We start from the raw sequence: 24470 nt of genomic DNA on the forward strand, positions 1-24470 counted from the left end.
GGGGCTCAGTCTGAACTGATGCCGGGGAAACGGACTTAAGTCCGTCGTGAACTATTTTGGTGTATCGGGGAAGGTATATGCAGGACATCACAGTGAAGGACCCCTGAAACGCGGAAAGAAGATATTGAAGCGCGATAATATTTTTGTAGTTTCGAGCTGCAGAGGTTTACAGAGTGACTGGCGCCGCGCGCTTACGTTTTAGGCCTGCAGAGGCAGGATCATGCTACGGACACACCACTACTTTGCAGCTCATTGCTACCAAACATAGTCACCCGTGCAACCAACCATGGAATGTACCTGTCAAACACGCCATACATACATATATACTTCGTGCAATCTCGTACAGAAAAACCCTGCAAAGTACAACACTTGAAAAAATATCAACCCAATGCCTGCATACATACCGCATGCGTCTTGTACCGCCTTCCCCCTCACTCTAAATCCACACAACAACACCTGCCAATACCAATCGCCAATGCGTCCACACCTCACCAACATACAAATATAATTGAACAGATAAACAAACATACAAACAGAGCCATCACGGCCGCTTGCGCATGTACTCTATCGCACTATTCATCCACGGCCTCAGAAGAGCAACGACCCCACGTCTGTGTTTCAGACTGCTCCGATGGGCATCCGTCCCTTCACTCGTCATGGCCGACATGTAGCAAAACAACCCTCAAGATGTCCTTAAACTCCCCCCTCCTCAAGCAGCTCATAGAAGGGCACCACCGCCACCAGGCGCCCTGATGCAGCCGCCCGGCGCTGTAGCCTCTTCAAGCGCCAGCCTGTGCTCGGTCGCAGGGCCGCCTACGGGCGGCACGGCAAAAACGGGAGGATAAAAGCGTATCAATATCGTCGATAATTTGTCTTACCATATTATGATTGTTGCAATGGCCGCAACGAGTTTGCATACGCGGCCATCGGATCGGGAGCGGTGCGGGAGATGGGCCTGATGAAAATCCTGCACACGTGTGAAAAACCTGGAGCGGATGGCTGGTCAGCTGGCTGGCTGATCCTCACGAGGCAGTTCCCCCCCGCGGTGTGGTGTGCAGTGTGCTGCTGCAGTGTGTAGTGTGCGGTATGGTGTTCCTGGAAATACCACCACCATGCCATGCCACACCAGCAAGGATGGGCCCATCTGCTCCACCTCACCAGGCCCACATGGCCCTTGTCAGTCGTACAGTACACCACGCATAAAACACCCCAACATATAGCTAGGTTGGCTGGCTGGCCTGCCATGACAGGAGCCTACGCGGTGGTGGTGTTACCTGCAGCACCTTGGTTGTATGCACCAACGATGGCCGCGACCCGACAGTTGCTCGCAACCATCTTGCAAACTCCAGCAACCGCGGACCGACCCCTGAGTTCCCCATCTTCCTGGACACTGCTGGAAATGGCATTACTTCCACGCACACCCCAGCCGATGATTTACTCTGCTGCTGCTGTTGTCGTGGCTGCTGCGGATTCCTTTGAGTCAAGTTATGAGGTCCATCCTTCGTGGGGCTCTGTTCCGGAGACAGTCCGCTTGGCGGGCTTCGGTCTCGTAGCTCGTACTTGAAATCCCACGGCGCCAAGATACACACGTACAGCAGATCCCCGGACTTGTCCCCCAATGGGCCCCGAATGGCAGAAGGGCTGCAAACAGAATCCCCGTCGACGGCCAGTGGCACCAACGGCGGAGGCTTTCCTGCTGCCGCCATGGCCATCAGCACGGCCGCCGTCACTTCTACAGCCGCAGAAACAGCCGCGCATTGCGTTGCCTCTGTTGCTACTGTTGGCGTTGCATCAGCTGTTATTGCCGCGGCGGACACAGCCAAACCTCCTGTTGCGTGTTGGAAAGGCGCCGGCGAGGCTGCAAACCCTGCGAGGATGTGCCCACCATCCCGGGGAAACGGGCATTCTGCCATGCCAGCCGGGTGCCAGTATGATACAATATCGTACATCGAGTAAGACTCGTCTATGACAGCGGTACGGCAGATGAGGCCGTGGCGCTGAAGGGCTTCTGCTAACGCAGAGCTGAAGGGCGCTGCGGAGCGTTTATGCAATTGGTCCTGCGGGTGGAGGAGCCTGGGGTCCTGCGACCCCCATGGGCTCCCTAATGTTGGCCCGAGCAACCCCTCTGGTCCAGGACCCGCTTCGAGCGGCCCTGCCCCTCCCGTAATAATGGGGCCCCCGTAGCCGACGAAGCCACTGCTAACTGCACTGCTGCTGCCTGCTGCTATTGTTGTTTCTCCCAACATGGGGTTTCTGTGCATCGCGACCTGGGAAAGGTCCATGCACTGCGATGGAGCCTGCCGCTGCTGTTGTTGCTGGAGGGTATTTAATTTCAATTTTGTTTCCTGATGCCCACCCTGCCACTCGCCGCGCGACTGCTTTTGGACCCCGTGGAGCTGCTCTTCATGTTCTCGCTGCATCGCTTGCTCTCCCTGCTTCTGCTGCTCCTGTTGCTGCTGCTCCCGACGGCGTTGCGCCTGGTAGGCCCGTACACGCTCCCAGGGAACTGATTCAAGGTTCGTGAGCATGCGCGTCACCTGGATGTTCTGTAGCGCCTGCCGTACCGCTGGTGGATACGACGCCTCGCCGCTTCCACCGCCGCTTCCGCCGCTACTGGAACCGTCGGTGCTGCCCATACCCCGGGCCGCACCAGGCCGGGCACCGGCAGTGCACACCACTCGTAGCGTGCCGTCCAGAATACCCTCGTCGTACGCACGTATAATACCAGAAATGCTGCCGTACCGTGCCAGGAGCTTCTTAGAGGCTCGGCTGCCGAGACCCACGCCTGGTACCCCCGCCTCTGCCTTGCCCACGAGCGCCAAAAAATCCGGATATGCAGCCGGCGGCAGTAGCGTCGCCTGCTGCTGCTGCTGCTGCGCCACCGCGTCACCTGCGCAATTTTTCCGCAACGCAGCGCTTTCCGCCATGGGCTTCTCCCCACCCATGGAGCCCCGAGACCCACAGCAGCTGACTTCCACAGCAGGGTCAGCAGCGGCGGTAGTAATAGCAGCAGTAGTAGCAGCGGTAGTAGCAGCAGTAGTAGCAGCAGTAGTATCAGTAGCCACAGCTGCTTCATGTAGCCTGATGAGCGAGTCGGGAAGTCCTGGCAGTGCGGGGCTCACCCGCACCGCCAGCGGCGACGCCTCCTGTGGGCTCGAGGCGCTGCTAAGCTGCCTGACCTCCAGCCAGCAGCAGCCGGGGTAGGCCAACAGCTGCAACATGTCCGAATCAGCGCTAATGACCACCACCCGCGGGAGGGGATCTGTGGGCCTGGCTGAGATTGACGATGAAGAAGAGGGAGGGGAAGGCGATGGGAAGGAGGACGAGGCGGCCGCAGCGGTGCTGGCAATACGGCCGCCTGCCGTGTCTTCAGAGCCCCCAGCCTGGATCTAGGTGTGGGTGGGTGGGGGTGTCGTGGCCCGACCGGGAGTGGGAAGTGGGAAAGCATGGATAAGCGGATGCAAGTATCCCCGGCTGCGGAACTCTAGCTGTGGACCACCAAACTAGCACATTCACAACAACAACCACCTTCATCCCCGTCGGTTTTCAATCACGTTCAGGACAGGCCCCCCGTGTTACCCAAAGGGTTCACATTCGCCATTTTCCCAGAACCCCCAGCCACAAGCTTCCTGTGCCTATACCACACCGCGGATGCTGCAACCAGCGCAGCGAAGCACCCCACGTCCCCACCCCACCCGTGCTCACACACCTCACCGGGGGCAAGGGAAGGAGCCCGGCCACTAGGGAGGCAATCAGGTCGTCTGCCTCGTGCCCAGGCAAGCCGTACAGCGCTAGCCCGCCGACTTGCCGTACAACCTGGACAAAGCCGGCGAGGTGCGGCGGTGGCTTGTCCATGAGCGCCTCGCAGGACTTCCTCAGTTGCGTTGTGTCATGCAGCTGCTGGGTTCTTGAAGGTACGGCACCTAAGGCGCAGCGCCATCCGGGGTGTACGGTGGAGGGTGGAATGACCCCGAGGGCGAAGAATGGTGTCCCCAAACGTTTTGGGAGACGGGGGAGAGATGCAGCCACAAAGCAGTGACACCAAGAACCGCTTGCTCGCTCGTTTTACTTCGAACCGACAGCACGACAGCCGAAGCAAAGCAGGAAAAACCAAGTGGGCCAGTGCCCCGTTTTGTGGTGGTCGCAAGCTCAGAACTCGGGCTGTTTCCCTGGTAGGATTTAAGAGAGTGACAGAGGAGGGCTTAGGCCTGACCACGAGGCTCTACCAGGCCTGCGACCGTTTGGTGGTGCGCAGCTGTGCAAAGGCCGTCAGTCTGTCATACCTGTCGTGTTGTGAAGAGCGGCCTTTTGGCTATCCTGGCCAGCAATGCGGCTGCGGCGGCTCCCGCTCTGCGATTCTTGCTGCTGTTGTTGCTTGCGCGTCAGCTTGGCATGGCGGCTTTTGAGGTAGTTCGGGGAGAAGATGCGGCGGATATCCGGCACGTGGGGGTGGGAGCGACTGCCCCGTTTGTTGTCAAACACGACGTAAAGCTGCTGGCATGAGGTGAGATGCAATAGAAACCTTAGCCAGGTGGCAAATGCGTCAACATGACTAACTTCAAAGCCGCTATCGCCGAGAGCAAGCAGCAGGAGGTTCGTGCCGTCGACGACGGCGGCGTTGACGATGCCATGCCCCTGCGGCTTGTCCCAAGCAATGGCGTCCGGTGCTTGCGCTACGTTGCCAGGAAGAGTTCTATATGCAGTGCCATGCGAGGTGCAGGTTAAGACCTGCGTACTTTCGTGCATTTCCCTCGCGCGAGCAGGAGGGCCAGACCCAGCATTTTGTAAAGCGCTTGCTTTCCCCAATACAGTGTTCGACGTTTTTGGCGTCGAAGAGCTACGACACGAAGACCACTTCAGTAATCTGCATATTAATACAGCACTCCGTTGAGATGAGAGTGCTCGCTGGTATGAAAACTTATGATGCATTCCTCTATAGGAATCCGCTACTGCAGCTGTGAGCACTAGTGGCGTTGGACATGTTAAGCAATTCGGTTGGATTTGAGCAAACAGCTCTACGACGCTACTGGCGCCGGACACGGTTTCCATCACATGCAAAAAATAGCTTTTACGTGAGCAAACATCTGCGTACAAGGCATGGCTACGCAAACTCCAACCCCTGCTGGCATACAATCGCCGTGTTTTTTTGGGTGTCCGCATATAGACACTTGACCCACAATTTTTTCATTCAGCTCACACGTATTATAATTTTGGGCAGCAGTCTTATCCAGATAGTGGCGATGGCTAAGGGCAAATATCGTTGCGTCCCGGCGAATTCTCTACCTGCTATCGCTCTTCTACTTGGATGTCTTGCAGCCTGGCCCACACATGGCGGCGTGTTACCCTCGGATACATCATCAGCATCAATGTTTCGTGACCTTCCATCTGGCAGGAAAACCCGCACAAGCTTGACTGAAGTCGTATCGCCGCGCATCGATAATGTCCTATCCGCGTCACCCCTATTCGAGCAAGCCTTCACCTCCACCTTTGATAGTAAGGACCCAGAACAATTATCTCGCACTCTGTCACAATACGTGCGTCTGATGAGCTGGGTTGAGCAGACACCGCAGCTGAATGACACACAATTGGCTTTTCTGCCGGAGTTCGGCAGCTCCGCGGCCTTAGAAATCGTCCACGCGGCAGCCAAGCTCTCCCGAGGAAACGACAATAGCAACAAACCGGACCTGGACGACCTGGTAGGTGAACTGAAGGACATCGGCTCAAAGCTGCTTGCCGCATCCGCGACGTCGCCATGGCGCGGCTTCCCCGCCACGCGCCGCATCCTGCTGGGTGCCATCCTCCAGAAGCGTCTCGACTTTGGTGGGCGATTCCCTCCAGACGTCGAAGCCGCTGTTGACGCGCTGCTGGTACAACTCTTCCAGCTGCATAAGGCCTCCGCCGCGGCACGTGGGGCGGTACAATTCTTCCACATCTCCAAATCGGGTGGCACCAACCTTTGCCAGGCCGCCGGCGCCAACGGCTGCGCGTCCCAGGGCTTCGACACGCGCACCAACTGTCTCATTCGCGACTTTGCCGACCAGCCACGCTGGGTGTCGTACAACGCCCACAAGTTTCTGCAGTACCGGATGTCCTCGCGACAGGGCCTGCCCTGGTTTGTTAACTTTCACAGCTTCCGACCGCCGTACACCTGCGAGCAGCGCCGCGCCTACCTCCTCCGGGACGGCCTTACCTTCTATGCCAACGAGTACACCAACCCGCCCTTTGCCGCTGTCGAGACCACAACTGCCGCAACCACCACGACCTCCGAAACCGCCACCTCATCCAACACTTCTACTGCTACTGCTACAACAGCAGCAGCAACGACGGCCCCCAGCGGCAGCGTGATCGCGACTGCCGCTTCCGCTGTCATGGCCTCGGCAGCTGTGCCATCCAGCCGTATGTGCGAGAAAGAGTTTGTGAACCTGCTAATGATGCGTCATCCCCACGACCGGCTCCGCTCCCAAATCGGCTGGGTCCAAAAGCTCTACAAAGAGTACTATCTCGATGTAGACACACAGCCCGCCTTCCTCAACCGCACTTGCGGCTTTTGGGAGCGACTCATGCCGGCAGCCGTCAACAACTATTACATCCGCAGCCTGCTGGGCTCGCGTTTCTTTGAATTTCCAGTTTTGGAAATTATGCCGCAACACGTCGCGCTGGCAAAGCTGGCGGTGCTGCAGCACGATATCCTCCTAGTGTTGGAGGATAAAGCCCGTAACGAAATGGCGCTGCGGCTTGGGCTCGGCTGGGCGACAGCAGGCCTGCGTGACGATGCGGTGCGCAGCTCGTCTGAGCTAGGCGATGAGGTGGCCTTGCCGCTTGATTACTCGGCGCTGCAGGCGCGAAATATGCCAGATGTGGAGCTGTACGGCTTTGCTCGGGAGATGCAGGCGCTTGATGCACTATTGTGGAATTTCGTTGCTGCAGCGGACGCGCGATTAGACGACATGCTTGTCGGCAGCAATGGCAGTGACGCGGGTGAGGGTGGTGAGGCAGCAGTGCGGTGTGGCTATGTGTCCATGGGTTCGACTGAGGCGGTGGCAGCGCTGCAGGACCAGCTGAGCGGGGTGGAGGTCCCGCCGAAAATGACGATGGCGGCTGGAGCGGCTGCTGCCGCCGCGCTTGCAGCGCCGCCGACGGGTTCCGCTGCTACGGATGCCGCTGCTTCTTCTACGGCTTCTTCCCTTGGTCGTAACAGCGGTGTCAGCAGCGCGCACTTCAACAGCTCCGCTCTCTTGCCTCTGGGGCCTGAGCGCCGCATGCGGGGCGGCGCTGGTGGGAGAGGCCCTTCAGTTGTGTCTATTAACCGTCGCAACGGCCGCCGGTTATTGCGGCTGAAAACGCTGCAGGGATGGGTGCGACATCGCAAGCAGGAGCGGCAGCCCACGTCGCAGTAGCTGTAAAACCCTATGAATGATAGTAGCAGGTGGAGGGGTGCTTCCACATCCCTACCGTCTCCTTCCTCTGCCTTCCAGCTGCCCTCTACAGGCGATCGTGGGAAGGTGAGGGACGGCGGGTAGGGGGAATAAGGCAAATGGTTCTATGGACCTTGGCGACGGAACTGGCAGGGCGTGCCGGGTATTGGCAGCGGTATTGTTGGGCCGCGCAGGGGTGCCACAGGAAGTACTGTTTGAATCGCGGGAGGCACTGGACTGAATGACTGCTGCCTGGTTGTTGGCATTCCTACGTTTCGGACGCATGGTGCTCAATAACCTGTCTTGGAGGCACCTTGCCAGCCTGGTGGCTGGTGGGATGGGGTGTGTGGGGTTAGACGGAGACAGCAGGACCGCTGGCGGTTCGCTGGGAAGGAGGGAGGCGGGACGGGAGCATACGGAGTGCAACAGCCATTTGGCGCCTGCAGACCGTTGGGGTTTCACGGTTTTAGAACGCTGGAGGTAGCTCCCCAGCTGTAGCAGCATTGCCGCATTAAAGGTATGCTTTCTAGCAATTGCAGTTTATTGGCGTTTAGTTTCCTTGCTTAGAATTTATTGAGTAGAGTTTAACTGTATTGGTAATTGGAGGTCTTGGTAGTGCTGAACTACTATGTAGTCACATGTCATGACAATGAAAATGGCGCGGTGGGGCTGGTTTAGGATGGTAAACGATTTTGTTAGGGGGCTGTCGCCAGCGCTCCGTCACCAGCTTTGTTTGCGTGAGGCCCCTGCTGCGTGTCTTGTCCCAGTAGGTGTCGGGAAAGTGGTTGCGGTTGCGGCTGGTGGTTGCCAGGTAACGGTAGCACAGTTAGGCCTGAGGTACAGGCAGCAGTTAGTTAGTACGTCAGCCAGTTCTGGTGGGGGTACGTGGACAAGGGCTCTCTCATCGTGTGCTTGATTACGGCGACTGCAGGTGCTTGCAGGGAATGAGCTCGCAACCTTCAAATCCAACACTGGCAGATAGATGTTCTCGATGTGTGTACACTTCTGCCACCTCTAATTTTTGAGAGAAACGTAGAGACGTAAGAGCTGCTACAATGACGTCCCGGAGCTCTGCTTCATTCCCGGGTTGGCTTTGCACGCGCGGCGAACTGTCCATGATGATATGATGTTCGCCGAGGGTCAAGGGCGTCAGGCCAGGACATGAGATATGGTCCATTAACACATCCACATAGTTAACGACTGGGGGGGGAGTGCCGCTAAATAGTGCAGGTCTCGTTCACGCGTACGACGTGTACAGCAGTTGGGCGTACAGCGGGTTGATGTAAGGTGGATTGGGCTGCTGGCCTTGCGTATACCTACATACATTCATACACGTACGTTTTGGCTGTTGGATGCCCCGGTGTCTAGTAGTAATTCTCCTTTAACGATGCCCTATTTAGTTCTGTTCAATATTTTTCATTCGCTGGTAGGTCTCTTTCATTGTTCAGCTCCCGACCGCCTGAACGACGCAGGCAATAGTGCGTGTGCTAGCTTTTTACCCCATGGAAATGCAAATAGTGGTGCGCTGGGCTACAAACCCGCAAGTCGTACGATTCCGTACGGATGACTTTTGTGCGGACGGCAGCTGGGAAGGTGAGGGAGCTTAGCAGCTGACAGGAACCGTTACTTTCTTGCTGATGGAATAAACGATGCCGGCTGAGATGAACTGATGTGAGCTGTTACAGGACAGCTGTAGATATGGACACGTCAAATGACAAGTGAAGTGACAGCCAGGTGCTGTTTTCGAAAATTCGGCAACACAGCCGTCATAGCAGTGAACATAGAAGCGCTGGTTTGTCCGTCTGTCCGTATATCCGCTGTAAGAGGTGGTGTGCATGCCTCCACGTCTTGGTCGGGTGCGGTCCAGTCTTCCACGCAAGGCGAGACGCGCGCGCGGCGACACGCTTCTGCGTCTCGTGCGTGCGTCAATGGGAGTATATTTGTATATTATGCGTAGTATTCTTGGCAAGGACAGGACAACGCCAAGTTGCCTGGTGTATGGAGTTGTCGGATTCTCCGGACCTAAGGGGCTTGTGTTCTCCTAAGCAAGATGAGGCACAGCAACGCAGTAAGCATCTGTGGGGGTTTCTGTGAGTTCACGTGGTGGTGTGGGGTTGTTTGTTTGTAGGGTTGGGTGGCAGCGGTAATGGTATCAGATGGCAAGCTGCAAGCGTAATGTTCGGGCGGCTGCCCAGCGGCAAATGTACAGGATTTTTATTTACGTACACACAACACCTAGTACATGAAGATGCATACGTATGTATGTAGGTACACGTGTAAGGCCATCTGGTAATGCTGTACGGCTGACGATGCCTAGTTGTCATTGTGTGCTGTCTTCAACAAATTTACGGGACTCGTTGCAACATAGCAATGCTTACAATTGCAAGAGACATAGGTAAAGTACATACACAAGACGCACAAGGGAAACAGAGCTCCAGATTGAAACACACACAGACACATGCATCACCATGACGAGCTTTTGACATCACTCTTCTAACCAATTTAAATGAAAATACAGGCTACGCCTATGGCTTCGTTGGAAAGTCCTAACATGTCTACAGACACAAAAAAACCCGACATCGCCCATTTCTACTGCAGAAGATGTCATCGCCACCAACACAGGCTCTCAACCATTACCTCCTCCCCTCCTGCACAGCTCCTTTCCGCCCCGACACTTCCATTCCCTTGGGTCCCCCTCGCCGGGCCCCCTTCATGCGCCCGCTTGTGCTTGTGCCGCTCTGAGCTGCTTGATTGCCTCCACAGTCACCTACACCTCACACGAGAAAGGGAGTGTGCTGCTAAGAGTTTCTGAAGGATTTATCTCAACTGGAGAAAGAATAGTAACAGTATTTTTTCTTCTTCAAAAAAATCCGGTTTTTAGCGTTTTCCGGATTTTTGAGAAGCAAGTAAACCAGATACAGCTCCTAATCTTAGGCAAAAGAAAGAATTACTGAATAAGGGTGACCAATGTAAATGATGGTTAAATCTTGCCGCGGGGGAGCCCAGTGTCGGGACGACGCGGGAAGACATGTCATGACGGCACAGGACACGATATGACATCAGAAACCCTAAAACCCCCATCCCACCTGAAACTGCTTGGCAGTCAGGCCCTGCACCGCCACCAACAGCGCCTGGGTGTCCCTCAGCTGGCCACGTAGCACCTCCTGCTCCGAAGCCAGTCGTACAAGTACGGCAGAGTGGTCCGCAGCGGCGGTTTGCAGCTGCGAAAAGGTGAACACAACACCGCCATCCGGATTGGTCAGCACAACACAGCACAGCATGTAGTGAGCGAGTGAGTGAGGCCACTCGGATAAACTCCGGCGTCTGAACTGCCGTACCGCACAGCGGTGTGTCGTGATGTACGAGAGGTTGGTGGGGGCATTGAGCCCCCGTTTGTGTTCGCGATGCTGCGAAGGACGGTGTGTCACACATATAACCAATACGAGCACGTGTATGCATGTATGTAAGCATGTATGCACGTGTATATGTATGTATGCAGCAAGTCACTTCTTCGATAGCTCCGGTACACCGTCAGCTGAGCTGCGTTTTGTAGTTACCTCCCATGTATAGCACTGGACAACAGATTCAAGTTCAAGTCTGTCTGTCTGGCCTGGGTTCTTCCTTCCCCTTCCGCCGCTTTCTTCTTCCACCAACCAACCCCAACCGAATATCTATTCGGGTTTTTGGACCCTTTTCTTTTTCCCGCATCCCCCTCCCCTCTCTCCCGCCCACATCTACCTGCGCCAGGGGCCTCCGAATGTCGCCTCCGGTTAGTCGCGTCCGCACCTGGGGAAGCCATCGTGGGGGGGGGAGAGGGAGGCGGCCGCCAGGGCCGTGGAGGAAGGCGTGTTGGTGTGTGGGATCGGGGAGGGTGGAGTGAGAAGGGGAGGGAGGAGGCACGGGAGGCGAAACGTGAATTATGAGGCTACACACGTGCCGGTGGTTGTCAGCCCCCCTAGGCTAATCGGCACTCTCAATCACCCCCCACCCCCCTCGCGGTGGCCCCCTCGGAAATTGCCCTTCCACTCCTCGCGGGTGCACTCGCCTATGACCTCCTAACTATGCCACCCTTTCTCTTGCCTGGAGTGTGAATTGGGAGTGTGAATTGGCCGGATGGGTGGCGGCGCTCGGCCTCCCGCTACCCACTCGATGGGGGATGAATCCCTCACCTGCAGTTTATCAATTTGTCGTACTGCCGTACTGAACTCGGCCAGTTGCTTGTCCGTGAGTGCCTCCAGTCGCGCCAACCTGGCCGCCGCCTCCGCGGATGCGACAGCCCCTGAAGCCGGTCCTGCCGCCGCTGCTGCCGCCCGACTGCGATTGACTCGACCGATTGGTTTAAAATGGTGGTTGGGGATGCGGCAGGTCGATAAGCCACGTGTCGATACGCACGTGCAGACAGTGAGCAGACTTAAATACAATATTCACAAGGAGTGTTCGCGAAATATGGTGGGTTTGGCAGCGGCTAGGCCCAACCTTTGCTATTCCCGCCCTCATAATGCGCGCCTGCCATAATTTATATACCCCCGAACTGAGCGCCTTCTCGCTCGCCCCGGCGACCAGCACCGGTCCTTCCGAGGCGCTCTCTCCCACACGGCCGCTCCCCCAGGGGGACACAACCTCCCCGCGCCTACCCATGCCACCACCTTCCCCTGGGGCCCCACGAGGGGGTGACCCACCCAGCTGCCCACATGACCGGCAGTGCATCGCAGGGAGGTACCAACCTGGAAACTGACACCTTGAACCAGGCATTACTTGCGGCCACAAGCAGGACACAGACCGCCAAGGCTTCGGCAGCCAATCCTGGAGCGCCAGCGTTTGCCAGTGTTAGTAGCGGCAGCAGTGGCGGCGGAGAAGGAGCGCAAACCGTCACTGCAGCCGCGGGCCGGCTGGGTTGCGCCGGCGCCGCGATGGTGGTGTTGGCGGCGGCCGTGGGTATGCTAGCATGGGGAGCGGCGGGCTGGGGGTTGACTGGTACTGGGCTCTGTTGCTGCTGTGAGGCCGCAGCGGATGACGCCTGTCGGTGTCGTACGGCAGACGAAGCTAGCAGGACGACGCAGCAGGCGGAGCAGGCAGCGTCCAGAAGGAGTGAGTGATGAAGAGTGGGGAGGCGGGGGAGGGCGTGCGGCGAGGTTGAGGATCGGCGACTAGATGCAGCGATCGTTGAGGTCCTTTGTTTGTGGGGCGTGCAGTGAACTGTGGGATTCGGCTGTCTGCTGGTTGGTGCACATGGTGCCGCAAGTTGGGCTCCGAGCGTTTGCATCGCGCGGCTGTCTGTGGATCGGAAGTACCCGACACCCAGTTATTGCCGCAGGCGCTGGTAATTTAAGGATTTAAGAGGCGAATGCATGAGAGGTCGCTTTGGTGTTAAGAGAAAGCTGGTTAGGGCGTTAGGACTCGTACGGGCAGACCCATGGGGGTGACGTAGCTCAGGTATCGTAATGCTCCAAATTTGCCTTTGGAAAGAGAACTCGAATTGGCTTGGGTTTAGCTTTCCGTTTATCAGGCAAAGCCCTATATTCCCGTACGATTAACCGTAACCTAATGCTCGTTTCCTTACACCCGAATCCTCCTTGATCTATCTTCTGAAGAAGGTGTATGGCTTATGATGTTGGTTAAGCTTCACTTAGGACTTGTTAACGCGTGCCTATTGAGCGGTTGAGCGTCAAGTAATAATTCTTTTAGACGCAAGCAGGCTTCCAATTTCGGTATCATGATCCTCTTACGATATGCGTAATGGTTACAGGCAGGGCTAGGAATTCATAAACAGATAGGTGAAGCAACGAATGGAATGGCCGGGGGCCCCACGAGTAGCGTTTGTCGTGGTCACAAAAGGTTTAGACTACCCGACTGCAGATGAACGCCGGCCATCTGGAGCTCGTTATACACGTGACGCAATTCGCGGCATGCTGCAGTTTATGGGGTGCAAGCCACGCCATGCCTACAAAGCTGCGCAACTTGTTTTCCAGAAGCTGGAGGCCTTTGCTTCAGATGGACGCAAATTCAGCTCCGGTAGTCGGCAGCTTTGGGGCGTTGGGCCGCATGACGAAGGCTCCGTGTATGTCACGATGCCGCGCTCTGAATTCTACGAGCTCGTGTGCAGCACGCTGACCGAGTACAATTACAAGTATGCTCCTTCCTCTGATGAGATAAAGGCAGCGTGCAGGTGCGGGTTCCCTTTCCGGCCTCCCGCACTGCGCAACACCCGCTACGATCCCCGAAATACGCGTCCACCTCTAAAGACGGGGCTGGATTTGCAACTCGTCCCAAACCATCAATCGCTTCCATCATTTTTCAATTACCCAATTTGCAATTTCGTCCCCCGTCCTATCCATTATCTGGGCTGTTGGCATCTGGCTTCAGCCTCAAGGAGCGACGCCGGCACATAATTGTGTTGCTGTGCGGCACGAGTGGTAGCGGCAAATCCACGCTGGCCTCAATTTTGGTGCGTTGCCGCTCTGGATCCGCGCCCCTGTGTGTTGGCCCGTGGCCGTGCCTGGCCCTAAACGACCGCCTGCTTAAGGTGCTGCTAATGCGGGCGTGGAGTGGGCCCGTGCTTAGCAATATGCCGTTGCTTTTGGCTGTTCACGTGAAACTGGTAGGGGGGTCCTCGTGGCTCATAAAGTGGGCGGCTTGGGCTCGTAACTCCTCTGTGCCTGGAGCTCGGAAGAAATCGATTGATGTGGATGGCAGCGGGGACCGGCGTCTCCCCAAAACGTTTATCAGCGAACAGCAGTAAGAGAGATAGAAAGGAAGGTCTCATTGAGGTCCCCGCGCAGCAGCACCTAGGAGGACGTCTTATTAGCCTCCCCCGCCCCGCGTTGCTTTTTACCCGCAGGCCAGCCGCCTAGGCATCTGCACCGTCTTGTCAACGGACAGTGTACGGCACATGATGCGCGGGTTCACAACCGCCGAGGAAACGCCACTGCTGTTTGCTTCCACTTACGAGGCTGGCGAGGCGCTGAGGAAGCAGCAGGCGCTCGATGAGGCGCGGATGCATCAAATGCTGCTGTTGCAACAACAGCTGAAGCAGGATATGTCTCACCCAGCACAGTCTCCTTTAGCCGAAAGCCCCGCAGCGGCGGTGCCACAGGCGCTTGACGGCGGTCGCGGCGGCGGCGCCACCGCTCCTGCTGCGGCACTACCGTTTCCGCCGCCGCAGCTTCCGACGGCAGGGCCATCCCCCCAGGGCCTTAGCGCGCATGACCTTGCCATCCGCGGCTATAAGGCCCAGTGCGAACTGATTTCGGAGCAGCTTGAGCAGCTGATCTCTGGTTTTGAGGCTCGGCGGCAGAGTCTTGTTGTGGAGGGTGTGCATCTGCATGTGGGTCTGGTGATGAGGCTGCTGCAGCGGCACCCCGGCCTGGTGCCCTTCTTGGTCTATATAAAGAGCGAGGGTGAGGCGCTGCCCGGCCCAGCTCCCCTGGCCCTCCCAATCCGCCCAACGTAATCGCCGCCTGCAGAAACAGTGCGACAGCACGTTTAGAATTAAGTAGACACCGGGACCGATGTACGTGGTTTGGCCTCCATCGCTTTACTTCGGGTGTCGATCGTTGATTTTCTATCGCGTCTGCATTTTTACATATGATTCCCTGCCCCTACACACACACTCACACACAGGCAAGCATGTGGAGCGCATGGCGGTTCGTGCCAAGTACATGACGTTGGACCCCAACAAGAACAAGTACGTCAAAAACATGCGCAACATTCGGTGGATCCAGGTAAGCGGTCTTCGGAAAGGGGGCTGCTTGGACGGCTCCTGTCCAAAGCTCCAAAAGCTTGTGTGCTTTTACTGAGAGCTGAGCCGGGGGTGAAGATGGCACGTGCGTTATTTGCACTGCACAGACTTCGACTGGCCCTTGGGCATCCGCATCCGCATGGCTCTTATGCATGGCCCGCTCAGTGTTACACCTTAAGCGGGTAGAACACACGCAACCCGCCAGGTGTAACACACACACATACACATATACACGCATTTGCTTACGGACTCCCGGGTTCCTATGCGGTGTATGGCTTTGAGCTGCAGGTTCTTGCAGCTGTTCTGTTCTGCTGCTGTTAATGTCTTACGGACGTGGAGAGGGTGTAGGACCCCGTCGGCATTCCCCCTCCCCTCCCCTCCCCTGGCCCGTTTCCGTGCTGTTCAGGACTACTTGTTCCGCAAGGCTGAGAAGCACGCAATACCGTGTGTGGAGAACACCAACATCGACAGATCGGTGGGCCTTATCCACCTGACGTTGCTGGGGTGGGTAACGGGAGGCAGGTGTGGTGCGCAGCGGGAGGGGGACTGTGCTGCGGAGCTTATGACGAGAGACGGAATTGGGAGTCAGGACGGAGGGCCCCCAGGGGTCTGGGTAAGGGGGTTAGGGGGCCACGGCTTTCAGGGTGTCATATAGCTTCAATGGATGTTTTGCGTGTATGTATGTACTGCAGGTATAACGCAGTTCTGTTCCGTTCCGTTCCATCGCCGCAGCTGCCTAAAGCGCATGATGAAGGGCGAGCAGGTGTTGGACGCGGGCTCGCCCTCCCTCCGGATGCTCCACAACGAGTACACCGCCGTGGTGGAGTCGTTGGCAGGGATGGGGACCGCAGCTGCAGGTACAGGCACGGGGCCAGGTACCGCCGCCGCCGCCGTTTCAGCAGCCGCGGTGGCGGCCGCGCCGCCATCGTCAGGCGCCGTCGGCCCCAGCGGTACCGCGCATTTTCACCGTGGTGAGCCGTGTGAGCGTGTGAGAGAGTTGTTGTTACACGTGTGGGGGTGTTGCGGAAGTGGGAATTATTGACACCCATCCCCGGCGGCGCTTTCCGTGGATTACCTGACACTGTGTCGTGCTGCGTTGCTCTGCCACGTGCGTCGTACAACGCTGCAGAGAGCTCCGCTAGCGTTGGGCCGTCAGCCCAGGCGCCGCTGCAGCGGATGCTAGGATCCCCGCGCTTCTTCAGCCGCGAGATTGGCGCCGCCGGAAGCTTGGCACCTCCAGCGGCGGCCACGGCCGCCGCCGGGGACGGCAGTGGCGTATACAACGAGGCGGTCCTGGTGGCAGCGGCGGCAGTCGCTGCTGCTGCCGCCTGCGGCAGCGGCGGCGGCGGCAGTGGTGGTGGCGGTGGTGGTCCTTCACATGCGCACAGCAGCCCACAGCTGGAACTCCCCGCACCTTACCAGAGCTGTGCGGAGGCTGCGGCTCTTCTGCTGTCGTCGTCTCCGCAACAGCACCCGTTGCAATCTGCACTGGTGACCAAGGTGCGATGGAAAAGGATTGGAAGCCAAGGGGCCCCCGCGGGACGCTGATGAGTGCACCCATGTGCTGTGCACGGGCTCTGGTGGCTGGCTGCCTGTCCATTCGTTTTTCACCGGAGAGCGAGTCGCCGCTGTCAAAGGGCCCCCGGCTCGTGATTTGATAAACGTTCGCGGCCGTGGGCTGGGGTGTGTGTCTGTAAGGGAAATTGTATTCCTTTGCTTCCAGCATCCGCAGTACAGGAATTTGTGAGGTTTAAGGGTTAGATCCAGCGAGGTCCAGGTAGGGAAAAACCGCTTCTTAGCTCTCGTTCACTATTCTAAAAGTTGGTGCCGCGGCAGCTTTCCGCACAACTCACCGTCCACTCCATAGTAAATTCGAAGAGTGCTCTCTCTCTCTTGCGATCACTCACCCCAGGCCCGCACAAGCCGCCGGAGCAGCTGTGGCGCACCGTTAGAGCTGCCGTCGACGTCGCCTCCACACTCCGGCCCGCTGCAGGCTCCGGTTGCGGTGTCGCCCTCCCTGGCTCAACCCATTTCGCCGCCCGTCAAGCTACTCTCCATCAGCGTCCATGCCGTCGCCGCAGCCGCTGCCGCCGGTAGCCCCCGGAGGAGCCCATCTACCAGCCAACTCCCGGCTCCCACTGCCCGAGCTGGCCCCGCTCACATCGGAGCTGCCGCAGTGGACACCGCAGTGGACACCGGTGGCGGCGGTGTGACTACTTGCGGTGCGCAGCTCATGGCGTCTGAGGCAATCGGACCCGGTTTGTGTCTTGAAAACGGCACCTGCGCTGCGGCGGCGGCGGCGGCGGCGGCGGCACTGCCTGCCGCAGCTCTGTCAGCGATATGGGAGGTCCCCGCTGGGATACTGCCGGCCTCGCCGATAGTTAGGGAGCGCAGCGGTGCTGATGGCGCCGTGCCATACGGCAGCATACCACTTCTTTGCAGCCGAGGCATCTCTCCGGGCTTGCCTGCTCCGCCGCTGGATGCAGCTTCGGTTGGTGTATCTGGTCTATGTTTGCCGCCAGGCGACCCCCTGGTGCGGTCATGGCCGTTGCCGAGTGACCAGCAGCCGAGGGTTCTTGAACCTAGTGGCCTCCAAAGCGCAGATGCTGAGGAGATAGAGGTGCCGCAGCCGTGGCATCCCTCACCACACATGGTTGGTGGTTACAATCAACACCGACTACGCCGACATCCCGTCGGTCGCGGCAACGGAAGTGGAGCTGACGATCAAGGCGACATGAAGGGGCAAGAGGAGCAGCTTTGGGTGAGCGTTCACCGGAATGAGGAGCATGGGTCGCACAGTGAGGCAGCTAAGGTAACGGCGAAGACGTGTGGGGCGTTTGGGGACCCGCCGCTTCTCGTTTCTGGTAGCCCGGCGCTAGGATTACCAACAACTGCCTCCGCGGTCGGCACCGCTTCCGTCGCCAGGACGTCTTCTGGCCGTGACGCCGCCAGCTGCGAAGGCATCAACCTTGGCAACCCAAGCCCGGTAGCAGTAGCAACGGCGGCGCCGCAGCTGCCGTCACCGCGACCTCCTCCCGTCAGCAGCTTTCCACCTCTGAGCTCTGAGCGGGTCGCGCATTCCACCGTCGCTAGCAGCGCTGATAACAGCGGGGACGCCGGCGACGACGTCAAGTATGCTGCGGCAGCACATCGGCCTGCGGCGCCGCCACGGGGCTCCCCACATAGCGGCGTGCCGGTACAAGCGCTGTCTCCGGAGCAGCAACAGCACGTTGAGGCTGTCCTGCCAGCTTGCATGGAGCGTCTCGGGGCCGGCGGAACGAGGTCGATGTCGGGGAGCGCCGTTGTTCCAGGCCGTGGCAGCAGCAACAGCAAAGACACGATCGCTGGCCACTGGTCGTCGCATCTTCTCGGGAGGATTGAGGAAGGGAGAGAGGGCGGCGAGGCACCCGAGGTGCTTTCCGCCACTGAAGGCCATGTGCCTTCGGCGGATTCCGCGGCGGCAGGGGCTGGCGGTATGATAGCACCCGCCGTTTCTATTGCTGCAGCCGTGGCGACGACGGCGGACGTCAGAGCGGATAGGGCTGCGTCGGCTGCGTTCGCGGCTGCAAAGGATGCTTATTCTCGCTTCGGCGACCGATGTTCCGAGGAAGTGCTTCGCGCGGTCATCGAGTCGGCCATTTTGGACCAGCAGATGGACTGCGTGACGGAGCAGCAGCTGCCTGCTGGGTGGCAGCAACAGCAGCGCTCCGAATCGCCGGCGCCATCAGCCGTCCAGCTGTCGTCCAGTTTTGGCACCGGGCAGCGGCAGCTGGGTTGGGAAGGGTCAGAGGACGGCCAGGGCACGCCACCCAACTGTGTAGGGTGCGGCGAAGAGGTAGCACCGCCACCGCTGCCGCCGCAGCAGCAGGCCTGCTTAGCGCCTGCGGGCGTGTCAGACGCGGTAGGAATGGATGGTGCGGCGAGTTCCTTGGCCGCAACGTTGGGATCTTCACCTGCGGTTGCGGTGGAAAGCGGAGGCAGCGGCGGTGGCGGTGGCGACGGAGGGGCTCAGCGAGCTCGACCTGATGCTACGGCTCTCAGCGCATTCGCAGGTGCGGTGGGTATATCTTCTGGTAAGGACACCTGAGCCGTTTGGATTTGAGAAACAAGGGAGGCTTAAGGATAATGTAGCGTGGGACTGGAGGAAAGGGATTGCGGCGAGGGGTATGGGAGACGTGTTTCGTAAACCTCGTAATGGGCTTGCGACACTAAGCGCGTTGGTGTTGCCTTCGCGGCATACGACAGCTCCTCGCGCTTGCGCAATCTGGCTGATCTTGGTTAAGGCTCATTCTGGATGGTGCTTTCGTGAGATTGCCGGTTAATGTTGACTGTCGACACTTGCTGCTGATTGATTGACATGGCTGTAGGAGTGAGCAGCTGGCCGGCCGCCAGTGCCGCTGCTCTTCGGAACGGCAGTCGTCGCCTGGGGGAGGAGTCCTCCTCACCCAGCCGTAGCGGTTACTCGTCTGATGAAGGGGGCATTGCCGAGGGCGATGCCGGCCGGGAGGGGGACGAGGACAGGGGAGGATGTGACGGCGGCGACATGGGCCCTGCCGCTGGCAGCGGCGCGGGAAGTGGCGGCTGCGGAAATGTGCGGCGACGGCGCCCTACCCTTCACACTGGGTCGCATGGGCCGCGGCTGCCAGGCGACAGCGATGACCCGGATGGCGAGGTGTACGGCTTGTACGGTTACGGAAGCGCCAGTCCGCTACAGGTACTGCAAGCTGTATGGATGTTTCAGTTATTCAAGGGCTATACTATGGGCCTTCTTGACCAAACCGCTGGGGGTTGTCCCCCGGACGGGCTAGAGCGGAGGAAAGGGAGCTTTCTGTGAAAGACGCCCGCCGTACGGATTGCCTTCTATAAGGTAGCATGACATGGCATGTTTGCAGGAGTACGGCAGCGTCTACGAGAGTGCGACGCACGACGACATGGATGAGCACGGCGATGAAGAGGAGGGCGCACCTCTCGGTCGCACCTCTAACACGATTATACGGCACCTGGCGGGGGCTCTGGTACGTAGCCGTATGCGGGCATCAGCCTCGGCGGCAGCGGCGGCGGCAACGGGCCGGGCTCCCTCGCGCGCACAGCACTACCAGCGCGCCAACGGGCCCCCACCGGCGTCATCCTCGGGAGCCGCGCTGCGGTTGAGCGTCGGTCGAAAGTCTCCATTGTTGTTGCGAGGGGCTGGTGGGGGCGAAAATGTACAGCAGCACCAACCAGTAACGGCAGGGGGCAAGAGCGCTAGCAGTGATAATCGAAACCCGCGTGTAGATGGGACAGGCGGCGACAGCATTGGTGGCAATCGCGCGATGGGAGTTAATCAACAGCTGCGGCAACTGCTGCGGGGGGGTGCAGGGCCAAAATTACGGCCTCCTCAGGGGTCCGGAGGGTCCGCGGTTCTGCAGCAGATACCGCAACAATCTTCAACTTCGGGCGAAACATAGTAAAAGTAGCCATAACCTAGGGTGCGTTAGGAGTTGTGGTACACGTACATATTAAATCAAATCTAGTGCATAGCTGCCCATGTTACCTGTGCTACTAAGACATCGCTGGACTACAAGCACATGTATCCTTGCGGCCCTACCTGGTAATACATGTGTTTACCTAATGACTTCAATTTTTCAGTGATGATAATGCTGAATAGGAGGCACCTCCCTACTGATGTACCACGTGTTGTACCACTGCACCATGTGTTGGGGCTCGTCAGCTGAAAGACAACCCGTCTCGACTTTCCCCACGGCATGCACGGTTCGGCTGAACTCAGTATTGACGACCTAGAGATGGATTTCCATCCACCATGCATGTTCAGGCGCTCGACGGTCACGGCGCAAGACAAAATTACATGGCCGCATGCGAAATGTATCCAAGGCATGGCCGTGAGTTCGTAGCCTTCGCGTTCACCTGCACTAGCGCACTGTGGAGATCGTTGCCACTGCGGTCACGAGTATATCAGCACACCAGCAATGCGGGAACTCAGGGACGGACTCAACCTGCCGCGTCAAACACCGATATTCCGGACCCCATTCTTCCACGTACAGATCAACACCCAAGCAAGTATCGTCAAACCGAACGAGTTACAACCTGCCTACTCAGGTATCAGCACATCTCGCTGCCACCGTTACGCGGAGAATCTTTGCCATCGTCCCAGTAGTCTCACCATGTCCAAGCTGATGCTGACATATGCTGTTTCACGCTGTTCGATGTCGCCCTCTGCGGAAATCGCCATTCGAACTGGCCATGCACCTAGAAGTGCATGCGGACCCGGCTTGCGGAATAGGTCAATGCCGTAAGGGGTTCTCCAAAGCGCTGCATCCACAAGAAGGCCGAGAGCGTGCTAACGGGACCATAGCGCGGCTCAACTCGCTTCGACTAACGATAACCAATTTAAAGCCGAAAACCTCGATGTGCAGGTGAGCTGCGCGGCAGTTGGCACAGCCTACTGCTTACGCAAGTGCCGGGAAATGGCTCTCGTCGCCAGGAAGCGGCGCAGAGCCGCGCCCCGCACCGCGACCACCAGCACCGCGGCCGCCACGCTCGCCGCCACGCTCGCCACCACGCTCGCCGCCACGGCCACCACGTTCGCCGCGGGCGCTCTGGGGACGATCACCGAAGCGGCCGCCACGGCCACCACGGCCACGGCCGCCACGCTCGCCGCGACCAGCATCGCTGCTCTCGATACGGAAGCCCGTCTCAACGAAGATCTACACATCAAATATGGGCCTCCATTATAACGTAATGCTTTCTGCGGCAACGATGACAGTATGCTAGCACACGACAACCCATGACTCAACCACAGCTTTAGACGGGCAGAAGATGCCCCACGAAGTATACGAACATGCAGACAAATTAAAAGCTACACTGCAGTCTGTGAAACCAGACATGGTTAACAAGAGCAACAAGATCCATAACGCTGGGAGTTTTTCGGGGGAATACTGGGGGGCCACTGCCGTACCTTGGCCTTGGCTGCGTTCTCCCTTGCTACGCGCTCTGCCTCCGCCTTCTTTTTCTCAATGGGGCCGAGGTCCAGCCCCTGCGACCGGGCAAACCAACCCAAGGATGCAAAACAAAGGGGTAAGTCAATGAAGCCCAAAGCACAGACAATCTCTTCAAACCACTGCGCCGCCACAATCGATGTCTTCATGTACGGAATTTAAGCACCCGGGGCCACGCGCACCTTCTCCTCAATAGACTGCTTGGTGAAGACCTTCAGGCCCTTCAGCTCAGCCGAGGGATCGACGTTCTTCGACTCCGACGCCTTATTGAGGGCCTTCTTCTTTTCAGCCATCATAGCCTCGTACTCCTCCAGGCTCAGCTCCTATGTACGAATAAGAACGATCAGTATTACGAATCCCTTGCGAAAGCTTTGAACGTGACGCATGGCATGCACACGGTTCCGTACCGAGCGCACAAAACTAACCTTCTCCTCCTCCTTCGGAGGCTCATCAACAACAGGCTGCTCCGGGGCAGCGCTCTCCTCGGCAGGGACTTCCTCTGTAACCTTGACCTCCTCGCCCTCGGGTGTCCTGGAATGTTACAACAAGGAATCCCTCAATACGAAGTATAGCTGTACAGGATAAATGCAGCCCCCCGAAAATGGACTGCCAGCAGTAACCGACAGCGACAGGGTAAACTCCCAAAGAGTCCCCTTTGCCACATAGCTTCCGGTTCCCATCCTATCATGGTCGCATCATCTCATCTTCAGATTTGCGGAACCGGGATCAGAAAATCTTGTGCATCTTATGCTGACTGTGCAAGTGAGAAAGCCCGCCGCCAGAAATCTCGACAGAGCGAAGTGCGATCCATTCGGCCTCTGGTATGCTTCTAGCAAAGAAATTGAAAGCTGACGCTGCGCCTGAGGCCAGCCTGGACTTACTCCTTAACCTCCTCGCCCTCCTTGCCCCAGTTGCCGCGGCCAGCACCGTGACGCTTCTCTGTCTCGTGACTGCAATTGAGAATATATGCCAAAAATGCGAAGTTATAAAACAAGAAGAAAATCATACTGCTCATATTCGCGAAACAGGGAAGGGAATCTCAAGCTCTGAAAAGCCAATGCTCACCCGCGACCGGTGCCATCATGACGCTCATACTCGCGCCTAGGAGGACGGCCCTCGCCCGAGAAGCGGCCACCACGACCCCGGCCAGGGCGAGGACCCCTGCCCCGGCCAGCCTCGCCATCGGTGCGCTCCATTACTGGCGCCTCCCCATCAGCAGGAGCCGCATTGCGATCCACAAACGGGCGTGGACCCCGACCACCACGGCCACCACGGCCCTCGCCTCGGCCGCGACCTCCCTCTCCGCGCCCACGGCCGCCGCGGCCGCCGTTCTCAGTGCGAGGAGCCTCCTGCTTGGCAACAGGTGCCTTGGCTGCAAAAAGAAATCAAAGAACAAATTGTTTAGCAAGGCGGAGTAAGCATGTTTGCTCAAAAGGCGGTCTCGGCGACAGCGCCGCATTGGCAAGCCGGCTTACCCGGCTTGACGTCCTCCTTGGGAGCTTCCTTCTTCACCGGCTTAGGCGCCTTTGCAGCCAGAACCTGGGGGTCCTCATTCTCGTCGTCTCCGAGCAGAGCAAACACGTTCTGGTCCGCCATTTGGTGTGCACCTGGGGGTTCTACTTTCCGGTGCTACCCGACAAACTAGTGTTGCATGCTTCGCGAGACGCGAGTGAACGTTGTTGGGTGTAACCAAAATTTCAGGTTTTAAAAGAGAGAGAACAATATGGAAAAGAGAATGCTTTACATGACAGGTCTCTCTCGCCCATAAGGCCCATATTTTTGGACAGTCGACAAATCCGGACCCCGCGTCTTCTTTGACTTGGATTGCGCTCGCAGGATATGGTCGTAGTAGGCATTTATCGTGTACAGACACCTTTTCAACTCAATGGCAACTGTTGTCTGTCGGATGGTCACCAGTTGATAGGCAGGGCACTGCCTACTCATTCGCTTCATTCCACTTACGGACTGCATAGACAGAGGTCTCTTAAACTCGTTAGATTTGCAAGAAGGACGGGCTCCAGCAAAGCCTCCGCCCTGAAGTGGCGGTGCGAGAGCAGTTGTTTATGTCCTGTTGTGTTCTTATACAGAGCTACAAGGTCACACCAAACTGAATTATGTGGGGCGTGGAACTATGCCAACTGGCTCATTGCAAGTTTAGTCCTGGCCTCTCTATTACTGTGTCCCGTGGGGCGTCATCACCTGGGTTCGAGACTGCCGTTGTCGGCTATTCGTAGAACTTCCCTTCGTGTAACGACATCGTCCTAGGGTTACCGCAGCCTCAGTCCTATATCAATAACCAAAGCTGCAAATCCTAGCTTCCAT

At 57.9% G+C, this 24470-nt stretch overlaps 5 protein-coding genes across 5 annotated transcripts; 2 read left to right on the forward strand and 3 right to left on the reverse strand.

Moving 5' to 3' along the window:
- Positions 1–693: 693 nt before the first annotated feature.
- Positions 694–4781, reverse strand: VOLCADRAFT_93304 (uncharacterized protein; the record flags this gene model as incomplete). Its single annotated transcript, XM_002952634.1, has 9 exons — positions 694–813; positions 1159–1254; positions 1422–1828; positions 1886–2032; positions 2357–2873; positions 3180–3389; positions 3715–3923; positions 4284–4491; positions 4737–4781. The coding sequence occupies 9 exons, from the start codon at positions 4779–4781 to the stop codon at positions 694–696; spliced, it is 1959 nt and encodes a 652-aa protein (XP_002952680.1).
- A 585-nt stretch (positions 4782–5366) lies between these two features.
- On the forward strand, positions 5367–7397 carry VOLCADRAFT_93305 (uncharacterized protein; the record flags this gene model as incomplete). The annotated part of the gene is made up of 1 exon (XM_002952566.1): positions 5367–7397. One exon carries the CDS (start codon positions 5367–5369, stop codon positions 7395–7397), a length of 2031 nt encoding a protein of 676 aa, XP_002952612.1.
- A 1621-nt stretch (positions 7398–9018) lies between these two features.
- On the reverse strand, positions 9019–11928 carry VOLCADRAFT_93306 (uncharacterized protein; the record flags this gene model as incomplete). The annotated part of the gene is made up of 5 exons (XM_002952635.1): positions 9019–9105; positions 10502–10822; positions 11154–11201; positions 11585–11715; positions 11892–11928. The coding sequence occupies 5 exons, from the start codon at positions 11926–11928 to the stop codon at positions 9019–9021; spliced, it is 624 nt and encodes a 207-aa protein (XP_002952681.1).
- Positions 11929–13483: 1555 nt separating this feature from the next.
- VOLCADRAFT_105596 (uncharacterized protein) lies at positions 13484–20600 on the forward strand (the record flags this gene model as incomplete). Its single annotated transcript, XM_002952567.1, has 10 exons — positions 13484–13581; positions 13779–13860; positions 14254–14812; positions 15036–15136; positions 15560–15657; positions 15886–16124; positions 16283–16653; positions 17147–19205; positions 19521–19867; positions 20046–20600. The coding sequence occupies 10 exons, from the start codon at positions 13484–13486 to the stop codon at positions 20598–20600; spliced, it is 4509 nt and encodes a 1502-aa protein (XP_002952613.1).
- Positions 20601–20977: 377 nt separating this feature from the next.
- VOLCADRAFT_105597 (uncharacterized protein) lies at positions 20978–23845 on the reverse strand. The gene is made up of 7 exons (XM_002952636.1): positions 23624–23845; positions 23214–23520; positions 23030–23098; positions 22574–22679; positions 22331–22471; positions 22109–22186; positions 20978–21857 (listed from the first exon to the last, which is right to left on the reverse strand). Exons 1-7 carry the CDS (start codon positions 23742–23744, stop codon positions 21600–21602), a joined length of 1080 nt encoding a protein of 359 aa, XP_002952682.1. The 5' UTR covers positions 23745–23845; the 3' UTR covers positions 20978–21599.
- Positions 23846–24470: the final 625 nt, after the last annotated feature.

The sequence above is a fragment of the Volvox carteri genome (assembly GCF_000143455.1).
Source record: "Volvox carteri f. nagariensis unplaced genomic scaffold VOLCAscaffold_31, whole genome shotgun sequence".
In the NCBI taxonomy this organism is placed as follows: Eukaryota; Viridiplantae; Chlorophyta; class Chlorophyceae; order Chlamydomonadales; family Volvocaceae; genus Volvox; species Volvox carteri.

Excerpts from the sequence above, each read along its gene's own strand:
- VOLCADRAFT_105597 (XM_002952636.1), bottom strand. The coding sequence starts at position 23,744 with ATGGCGGACCAGAACGTGTTTGCTCTGCTCGGAGACGACGAGAATGAG. Across the intron at positions 22,187-22,330 it reads AGCAGTCTATTGAGGAGAAG|GGGCTGGACCTCGGCCCCAT; the intron begins GTGCGCGTGGCC and ends GCCCGGTCGCAG. Across the intron at positions 21,858-22,108 it reads AGAACGCAGCCAAGGCCAAG|ATCTTCGTTGAGACGGGCTT; the intron begins GTACGGCAGTGG and ends TTTGATGTGTAG.